Genomic DNA, 10938 nt, shown 5'->3' on the forward strand with positions numbered 1-10938 from the left:
AGAACTACCAACAATAAATGAGGGTTAAATTTCACATTTTTAATGTATGTGATGAGAATTTCATGTATGTAGTTTATGTGAAGAATGTATATGTCAAGTATGTGGAAGTTATGCATGGGGTACTCAGAAATATAATAAAGATGGCTAATAGGCTTGTTTTATTTGGGCCTACAAGGAAGCGGGGAGGGGACTTTTTACGAGGGCCTGTAGTGACGGGACAAGGGGTAATGGGTTTAAATTGAAAGTGGGGAGGGTTAGATTAGATATCAGGAAGAAATTCTTCCCAGAGAGGGTGGTGAGGCACTGGAATAGGTTGCCCAGAGAAGCTGTGGATGCCCCATCCCTGGGAGTGTTCAAGGCCAGGCTGGATGTGGCTTTGAGCAGCCTGGTCTAGTGGAAGGTATCCCTGCCCATGGCAGAGGGGTTGGAACTAGATGATCTTTGAGGTCCCTTCCAATCCAAACCATTCTATGATCCTATGATTTGCTAACCTGGATTTGAATATGTACTTTTGTTTTTTCTTTAAGGTTAGACACTACTCAGAAATGATTGAACTGTATGAGAAGCATATTGTTAATTTAACCATCAGAGTGGAGCATATGGAGAAGAACAGTGTATCTTACACAGAACTGGACTTCCAGTTACTGAAATTGGAAATCAGTGACCTAGAAAGACTGGTCACTGAGCTGAAATCCGGCCTTGTTGGAAGCAATGTCATCGTGGAACAAATATATTTGGAGGTATTGCCAGACTCATAATTACGATTCAAATACACAGATAGTCTATTTCCTCTTTAGTGTTTAAGCTGATAAAATGTTGCCAGTCTCTACTGCAACCAGTGGAATTATTTTAGCATTTCATCAGCATAAATTGGAAGAAATCTTGACCTTAAATACATTAACATCACTTTTTTCCTTGATACAAAGCACAGAGAAGCAGAGAAACCTCAAAACAAATGGGGACCTCTTCATTTTTGCCTACTATCGGCCTGAAAGTTAAAAGTTTTGCAGAGTGTTAAGCACAAAAGCTGATTAAATTATTAAAATAAATATTAATTTATAGACCCCCATGCTTGAAAGCCTCTGTGCTTTAACTTAGATAATTAAAAAATTAGCTTCTGGCTGCTAGGGCAGTGGCCCAATCAATATGAAATCAAGAAGTGGGAAAGACTCTCACCTTCCCAGCAGACTATAAATCACATTTTCAAAATGGTAATTAATCAGTCACCTAGAGAGAATAATTACTTCAGATGGAAAGTGAAATATCATTTTCTCCATTGTCCTCTAGATCATCAAGTAGGTGATTGAGACCATTATTTATCTTTACAATTAAAATTTCCAGATACTTTTGTAAGGCTGGAACAAGAACTTGTTCTATATAATAGTAGGTACTTGCCTAAGACTTACTGGATGTTTTTATACTATGTATAAAATAACACTATATTTTTGCATTATGATATACAACCAAGCATTTTCTTGTGGTCACATACCTCTTCTGGAAATGTAAAGTTCAGGCTAGCAGGGTAAGGTCTAGTCTTAGGGGTGTTTCTTAAAACCTGTTCTGTAGCATCCTCTATGGTATGATCAACCCTGCTTGAAAATATCTGTAAAATAAAGTTGACAAATTTAAACTTGCTCTCTTTTATTTTTCCCCCCTCTAGATCACAAATCTGACTATACTTGTAAATGAACTAGAATCGCTGGACAAAAACAATATCCTTGCAATTCGTCGACAAATTGTGTCTCTGCAGACGCGATTGAAAGAGTAAACAAAACTACAGTACCCCCTTATTTCCCACCAGGTAAGCATTTCACTTGTATATCAGATAAGAAACAACATAATACTTGTGTCGAACAGTAAATGAACACATTTCTCTTTGGAAATATTAAATATAATCGTAATGATTCTACTTAGCTCCTGAAAAATTGAGCAGACAGCTTCTGATATTTCATCAATGGGTTCAAAAGGAAAAGGAGGGTAGGAAACAAACTCTTTGGGACATAGTAGTGTTCAACTGGAAAAAGTTGTAATCTTCCCCTCACCTGCACTGTGAAAAGGGAAACTCTACCCTCTTTCCTTTTCCAAAGCAATTACCTTATTACCTTTTTATTTTTTTGGTAGCAAACTATGCTTTTTTTCTGACCAGCTTTGATTTTTAATAGGTAGTGTGAAAGTGACCTGGTCATGGTAATTTTGCTCTAATGCTGCTTGGGAAATGTATGAGCAACAGTTGATATACTAAAGCTTTTGGTATGCAAGGTCTGGAAGGTAGCTTTGCATGAAGATTACTTTTGCTTCACAGGCGAAAGATTCTTCTAAATCAGAAGGTCAAGAACCTTGGGGGAAAATTCTGGTCTCAGGGAAATAAGTGGGAGCTTTATTACTGATTTCAGCAAAACTAAGGTTTTACCATTTCCTTAACTAGGAAAGGTTATGTTCTGGGGCTTAGATCAGTGGTTCCCAGAGTGCAGTTCATATGTAAGTATCAACAGTCACAGGGCATATGGTAATTAGTTTACAAATGGAATAATTTTTGTCTTGATGGTGTGTTCAGTTTGAAAAATCACACTGCGAGTGAATCGTAGTCTGAGAAATTTTAAGACTCGGATACGATACACTGGAGCAAACCATTTAGGAAACACTAGTTTAGGTATGCCAGGTCAAGCATCTCACTTGCCAATAGGCAAGGAGGGTTTATCAAACTGTATTGATCCCCTGAGTGTTTTATACACGGAGGGTTCCTTTTGACAGAGTACTGTAAGAGAGAAAGTGCTCTGTTGTATACAATACCCAGGGGAAGGTTCCTGCTTTTTCACATAAGCTGGTTAACAATCAGCCAGAGGAGCCCATAAAAACGGAGGAGTGTTGTCCTGCTTGCAAGGAGCACAGATTTGCACCTACCAGCATTCACCTCTCCTCATCTTTGGGTCAGCTAGTTCAAGGGCCTCGTTGGAAAGGTGAGAGGCAGAAATACAAGATTCCCTTAGGGTCAGCAGCCTTTCCTTTTGCAGTCTCCTTAGGGCTTTATGGTGTTGTGGGCAGCTGCTGCACTTCTCTGACAGGATGCATGAGTAACACATTTTCTGGGGGATCAGGCAGGAGAGAAAGATGAAACAAAAATCCTCATTGCAAAATCTCAAGGCCCTTCTTGCCTCCTTAAGTAAGGGCTCAAAATGTTTCAATGAAAACAAGAAAAAAAATCGTCAATGTTTTAAAAGTATTGAAGGGCATCAGTCATTGATTTATTGAGGGTGACGGTGTGTGGAAAGAAACAGCCTCTTTCTCTTCAAGCCTACAGCAAGCCTTTCTTTCGGTGAGAAAGTACTGAGCTCTGGAAGAAGAATACTGTGTCTTTCCATGAGAGATGGAGGAAGGGGCTGCTTTTATGCCTGGGTGGTTGGTGTGAGCATTTGTGGGACATAGAAGCTTTCATGGATCGGGAAAGGAAGGTCTGTGCTTCACAGTGCAGCTCCATGTAGGGATAGGCAAGTCATGTCTAGAGCAGGATGATGGCTCTGGGATGGCTAAATGTAACTGCATGGGATTGTGACTGTAATAGAGATAATCAGCATGGTTTCTCAGAGCATGGTGAAGAGGTGAATAGAATTTATCTATCTGGACCAAAATTGTGTTGCTTTAGCGTTGCCTTGTTCCTGACTGGTGTGCTAGATAGCTCAAACATCTTTGCATGTCACTGCATTGTGTGGGAACCATGGAGCAAAAATAACCCAGAAAGCCAAAACCCCAGGTGGTATGAACAACGATAGCTCCTTTGACTTCCAGCGAATTACCACCACTGACATCAGCTGACGACATCCCCTGGTGTTGTCTGTGAGTTCTTATCTTCTGCCCACAGCAACAGGAACCCTGGAGGGGTTGGAGGATGTGTGTGGGCATATTGTCATGGCCACCTTTAGAGTGGTCTCTGAGGTTGGTGTGAGGGACTGGCAGAGAAACTGTGGAGTTCTGGAAATTTTCCTGCCTCTTGATCAACACCAGCTATATAGATAACCCAGGTGTTATGTAGGCTCAGATCCCTGCCAATCCACACAGGACTGGCGTAACCTGACTGTGTGCCTGGCGGGGAGGAAATAGTCTCTGGGCAGAGAACTTTGAGCAATTACATGTCCTGCAGACTGTATCTGAAAACGAGTGGTAGTAGGAAGATGTTATTGCTTGGTGAGATGGAGTAAGGATGTGAGCGAGCTGCATTTTCTAGATGGTCATTTTGGACGCTTTGCATGGATGCTCACACCTAGGCCTCTGAAGCTCTCTAGCACTCATTTACGCATTTGAACACAATTTCCATATGTTTTCTCTGCAAGCTTGAATGCCTTGAATTCCTGCCAAACCATTTGGCCTTGCCCTGCATTTAGTTCATATTATATTTATAATGTTTGTATTAAACTGACTCTTTGTCCTGTTTTCAGACTGTGTTTTCTTTCCCCCTTCATCCTCTCTCCTGCATATTTTGGGTAGGCAACATGAACTAGAGAGAGCTTGGCTAATCCCCAAGCTGTCTAAGACCATGAGTCTAAAGGCAAGTTTAATTAAAGCTTCTTGCTTCTCGGTGCTGTAGTACGCAGCCCCTCTGACTCTGTCCCCCAAGGCTTTTGCTGCTGTATCTCTCAGAATGAGCAGGCCTGTTCTCAAACAACACAGCACAAAGAAATCACTGGTCTCCATTTGCCTCTTAGACTGGCAAGGTACATTTCTCAGTGTCCGAGACGGGGCTCAGTAAATATACAGTTAATCATCCTCCTCCTCATCACTGGCTTTCCTATCTTCAGCAGTTCCTGGCATATCCCTCCTCACCGCTCCAGTGGGGAGAAATATTTACCCATTTGTTTTTCTTTTGCACTGATCTCATCTTGCTGCATCTGGGCAGATACAGAGAGAAAAGACCCCAGGATGGTTCTTTGAGGACTCTGCAGCAGATTCTTTGTCACATCTCACTGAAATGATCTGAGAGAGGCAGCAGGGAGAAGTGAGTCAGATGAAACTTTCAAAGGCAAAAAATGAAAGAAAGGAAAAAAAGAGAAAAGATTTTTTTTTTGGCTTTTATATGTTTAGAAATTAAGGTTTTCAAGTTACTGGTGAATAGGTCTCAGCAGGAGGAAGACCTGGTGTAGTCTAATGCTGAAACTCAGGCAATCCTGTTGGAGTTTTATAGCGACTTCACTTTTACCTCCTATGTACCCAAGAAGTCCGTGTTTTTTGAGTGTTTTGGGTTGTGTTATGAAATGAATACATCCATGCATAAGGAGAGAGACATGTCTGTAGGCACCTGAAAGGGGCTGGCCAGTGCCTCTTCTCCAGGACTGCCTGAACTGCCCCTGGACACACATTCATTTCTCCGTTGGTTATGGAAGGATCTTAGCTGAGGCCTCTGAGTTGTCAGTCGCCTGAAGGCAGGTCAGATGAACTCCAGCCCTCCACCTCATCCCATGTTGACAACGTAAGTCTTCTTTGACACAGCTGTCAGCCTCTGTTTCTGCCTCATGGTACTAGTGAAGACTGAGGTGTCTGTGTGGGTCTTCCTGTGTCAGTGAGACTGTAGGAACCAAGATGAGCCTTTCCCTGAGCAGCCCTGTCTCCTGTGTCCCAAGCCATAGTAACAGACTGGTAGCAGCTCACGTGTCTGGACGCAGTGGTTTGTCTAATGGGAGATGAGGGTGCACATCCGTTGCTTGGGAGCATGTGTGAAACACCAGCCTGCTCCTGGTCTGTGCACCCCTCATGGGAGTTCCTTTAAATGCAGGACACTTTAAAGTGTCCCACTTTGGCTATTGATTTTCAGCTGCATAGGAAAACTCTGGTCCCTTCTCTTCACATGCAGCTGCTTGTTGGGGGGAGGCTGCTGGAGTTTTTTTTTTGGCACCTGTATTCTTGTAGTGAGAAACTGATGTGCTTCATCAGAGTGAAGTGGGTGAAGCGAGACCCAGCGGGATGCGCCTCATGCTCAGTTCTGCAGCCCATCAGCCAAACATGACAAGATCCCTCCAGTCTTGACAATTAAGTGCCAGCTCATTTTCTGATGAATCAGAAGGATTAGTAAACAACTGAGCTGAGAAACTGGTTCTTTATGTAGGGAGAAGGAGAAGTATGTGTGCATGTACCTACGTTAGTCCTCCTCTTGCCTATTTGCTACATAAGCATGAAACAAAGGAAGGTGAAAATACCAGAATGTCATTTATTAGTGACCCAAAACAGTGGAGAAAGGAGTTAAAAACTTGAAAGTTTGAATAATGCATATGGATTTATTTCAAGTACCTTCTAATATTTACAAAATTACATGACACTTTGTTTCCTTTGTGCATTTTTTTTCCCCCAAGATCCAGACAGGGAGGCAAGTTTAGATTAAATAAACAACAATGAATCCTTCTGAACCTGTGCAGAAGACAGATCACCCCCTGACTACCACAGAGTTTTTTGGTAAAAAAATTATAATTCTGGGAGCGTTTTCAAGGAAATCAAAATCAAGCACATACTCTATAGAAACCTCAGACAATTTTTGATGTCATTAAAACGGAACATGCTTCTAACTTTATTTTAATAATTCATTGTTTCATAAATAAAAACCAAACAAGTGTTCAGCAGAGAGCTCTCTTTAAGGGAAGAAATAATAATTTATTATTTCTTTTGTAAAAAAAGGTGTCTCTGCTGAACACACGTTTGTTTTTTATTTATGAAACAATGTATGAATTATTAAAATAAATCTGGAATTGTGTTCTGCTTAATGACATGAAAAATTATTTGAGGTCGCATATAGATGAGCTTAGCAGTGCTTCGCTACCTGCAAGCCATGGTGCTATATTTTTCTAAACAAATCAAGAGTTTTAGAGCATTTAATAACCATTTAATTCTGAGATAAGTTTATTGTGACTTAAGCACAGTAATATATTCAATATGTCACCAGCTTGAAAGAAGCCCTCATGCCGGAGGTAACAATATATAATAGGAATATAGGAATAAAAACAGTTCCAATTGATTTATGGAGTTGGCAGGCTGCAAGCCATTTTGCACTGTCTGCCTTAGCTTCCTTGCTTTGCATGAGCTGAGGTGTAAGCACCTCCAACCACTGATACGTGTGCCAAGTGCTGAGGCCATGTTACTAGCCACACTACGTGCCATTTCCGGAGATGCAGCCTGGCTAGCCATACAGCAGTGCCTTCCTTGTGTGCTATATTTGGAAACGAGGTTTCTGCTCCAGGGCCTCATCCTTTGTAAAGCACTTAAGTGCATGCTTAAATGCTCTTCTGCTCAGAGCCAGGAATGCTGATGCGCTGCGATTCTTGGTGGCATGGAGGGAAGCAACGTTCAACCGGGGTCATCCCACGTTGCAGCTGCAAGAATCCCAAGTACAAAAGGAGCTGGGGAAGGAGATGGGGTTGTTCACAGTTCGTGTCTCCTTCTCTGCCATGAGCTGGGAATTCAGTGATACTGAGCTGCTCCCGTGGGCAATACTGACCTCAAGGAAATTGCCAATGTGGCCCAGGGACACAGAGACTTAGCTCAGCATAGTGATTTATATTTAATATAAAGCTGCTCCCCACCTTCCTCGTGGATGTTGAGAGGAGGCTGCAGGTGAATCATATGTCCCTCAGATCACTAGAGCAAGAGACAGGGAGGGGTGAGGGTGTTATGTAGTGGAAGGAGAGCAATACTACATTTTAAGAAAGGGGGAGACACGGAGAGCTTCACTGCCCACATCGACTTTACACATTGGCACAAATGTTGCCATCTTGCTTGGACATTTCTAACATTCAGGCTCTAAGTTTCCTTGTCCCAGAGTTAGAGCACTTTCCCTCTGGGCAAAGCAGATCAGAAAAAGATTTCTTTGTGGTTTGCAACAGTCTATTTTTCACCAAGTATCTTGTTTCCCAGTCTTTTTCCAAGGAGAGTATTTCAGATTGGTCTGTCTTCGCATTTCCCTCTATCTGTGCGGTAGATTAGGATGTCTTTGAGCTCAGGATACCTCTTTGACTTTTTCTGGCAACGGCTTTAGGAATTTTCAATTCAGCTCTGGAAGAATTGTCTGGTCTTGCTTAGGGATGGGCAGCTTTGAGGGCAGAAACTTCTCTATTATTTCTCTTTCTTCTTTGTGCTAAGATGTAGGTTATTTATATGCTAGACATTCCTTCATATGACTGAGCATATGAACAGCCATTCTTTTCAAGCAGGTGGTAAGCAATTATGACATGGTACCCATGCAAATATTAAAACCTCAAAACGTATGTCTGACTTCTATCACTGATGCCATACCTGGTGGTGAGTGCTGAGGGAGGTATTACTAAGATCAAACAGTTCTGGTCATTCATTTATCCATTAATTGACACGTGAGACTTTAGTCTATTCATATTATACTCCATCTTTAATAAGGAAGGCAGTCTAGTGGTTAGACCTCCCCACTGAATTGGGCAAGATTGGAGTACCACTAAGCCTGTGAGCTGGTGCCAGTCACTTGACATCTCTGCCTCTGTCGCCTCAGGTGAACATATCCTTACAATAAAAAATCTGGGAAATTTTTGTGGCAGTAATATGAAAAGCTAATGTTTAAATTTGGAAAAAAGCATGTTGTGTTTTGCCAGTGGAAACTTCAGACTCATCAGAGGTCCACGGGCATTTATGAGTGAAGGATTTTTTCCACCACTGCCTTACAATGTTGAGAATTTATCAGGAAACAGGAATGTCACTGCCATTCACCATGAGTAAAGGGAAATGTTTTTCTTGTATCTAAAATCACTTTGCCTTCTTTGTTCCAAAGAGTGTTCATCACCATTGAATGTCCATTTTACTTTATTGTTTGTTCCTAGTAAGCGTGGAAAAAATTCTACTCAGCTCATCAGCACATCTTGAAAAATGATCTGTATGTGCAAAAAGCTAAAGATTTTGGGTAGCAAAAATTAAAAAAAAAAAAAATCTGTGATCGTCAAAATGACTTTGTAGTTGATACGTGGAAAACAGAGCTGTTCTGGTTCAGCTTGAAGTCATATTCTCTTTAAAGTTGCCTCACATAAAAACATGGAGTAATATCTATCTACATGTCCTAGGCTGTGATTGTTGCTGTCTGCGGATTGCTTTGAGGGCCTGAGGTGGAAGGCACCATGCGGCTGTGACGCAGTGTTGTAAAGCTGTGATTCTGACAGCAGAATGCTAAACTGAGATGTGGCTCTGGAATTACTGCTGCTGCTGCTCCTTCCTTCCCTTCCTCAGTGAGATACACAGAAATCAGAAATCACAGAATTCTTTTTTTCCCCATCTCCCATGCTCTCAGTTCCACTGAGGGAGAAAATAACATAAAATGCTCCTGAAATTGTATTTTCCAAGGGATTTCCTAGTGCATCAGGCTGACATGCATAAAATGGGTAGAAACAGAAATCTGTCCCATGTCTGGAACAGCGCAGTGAGCACTTATTTGCTGCAAGTTAGTCCTGACTGTGGTTGAATGTCCCTATCTAGTGCAAGGTGTCCCTGCACATGGCAGGGGGGTTGGAACTAGATGATCTTTAAGGTCCCTTCCAACCCAAACCATTCTATGAATCTATGATTCTATGATTCTATCCTTTCTCCATGCTCCCCCCCGCGCCCAAATAGCTATAATAATAATGCACTCTTTTTTTTTTTTTTTAAGTAACTTTGCAAGTCAACTTGGAACACTTAGTGACACCCAGTTGCTGACCTGGCTCAAAATGAGCCTTTTACACATGAAGTTATGCATTTATGTCAGTGCTTTGCCACAAAGATAATCCCTAGTAAGCACACTCTAGAGGCTATAGTATACAAAACCTCTTTCCTAAGGATGACAATTGGAAAACCTGTTTTTTTTCTCTTTAATTGCAGGTAGCTGCACTCACGGTGGACTGATGAATGTTAGCCAGCCGTACATTGTAAAGCTGAACTGGAGAGGATTTTCCTACAAATATGGTTCCTGGGGAAGAGATTACTATCCCTCTAACCCAGAGAAGGAAGTCTATTGGGTTGCACCACTGAACACAGATGGGAGATACTTGGAATACTACAGAATTTATAATACCTTTGATGATTTGCTGCTGTTTAGACCCATATATGAAAGTAGAATAACATATGGGGAAGGAAGTGGTGCTGCCCTTTATAATAATTTTTTGTACTATCATGCTTATGCTTCAAGATATATGGTGAAGCACGATATAAAAAGAAATACCATGGTTCTGAGGAAGGAGCTCCCAGATGCCGTTAGCGGTAGCCGTTTCTCTTACGCAGGTGTGGCATGGCAAGGCATAGATTTTGCTGTGGATGAAAGTGGGTTATGGGTGATATACTCAACAGAAAATAGCATGGGCAACATTGTGATTAGCAAACTCAATGAGACCACACTTGATGTGCTAAATACTTGGCAGACAAGACAGTACAAGCCATCTGTTTCCAACGCTTTCATGTTATGCGGTGTTCTGTACGCCACAAGGCCAGTGAACACTAGGAAAGAGGAAATCTTCTACATGTATGACACACGTACTGGCCAAGAAGGTAGACTTAGTGTCATTATGGATAAAAAGTTAGACACAATCCAGAGTATTGATTATAACCCCACAGATCAGAAGTTGTATGTTTACAATGATGGTTACCTTCTAAGATACGATGTGGCGTTTCAGCCTTAGTATCTCAGTGACATAAGCATGTGATACAACTGGCAGCAACTAAAATGAGAGGTCCAATATGCCTTTAGGCAGCGCTGTTGCCTGTTTAGGGTTCATCTGGTCTGATGTACTGTACCTGTGGGTGTTGTATGTACTACTTAGACTCTTTAAAGGAATTACTCACTCTGGTCAGTAGTACTGTTGGCAGCAGTGCTTGGCAATACTGGGTTGTTAAGGTTTTGATTGGTGTTTTTTTGGTGGTTGGTGCTTTACAATTGTCCTGTCTCTAAGGGTAGATTTACTGCATAGATTTAGAGCATTT

The 10938-nt window shown here is 41.6% G+C and overlaps 1 protein-coding gene across 1 annotated transcript in view; it reads left to right on the plus strand.

Moving 5' to 3' along the window:
• The window catches only part of LOC104517182 (olfactomedin-4-like), a gene marked incomplete at its 5' end in the record, with an annotated part of 16625 nt that extends 5988 nt beyond the window's left edge, over positions 1–10637 (plus strand). Inside the window, 4 exon segments of the mRNA XM_010161758.1 lie at positions 528–740; positions 1661–1763; positions 1766–1801; positions 9844–10637. Coding sequence (XP_010160060.1) covers positions 528–740; positions 1661–1763; positions 1766–1801; positions 9844–10637 — 1146 coding nt within the window.
• Between the last annotated feature and the right edge of the window lie 301 nt (positions 10638–10938).

Source organism: Eurypyga helias, unplaced genomic scaffold, assembly GCF_000690775.1.
Source record: "Eurypyga helias isolate BGI_N326 unplaced genomic scaffold, ASM69077v1 scaffold41431, whole genome shotgun sequence".
In the NCBI taxonomy this organism is placed as follows: Eukaryota; Metazoa; Chordata; class Aves; order Eurypygiformes; family Eurypygidae; genus Eurypyga; species Eurypyga helias.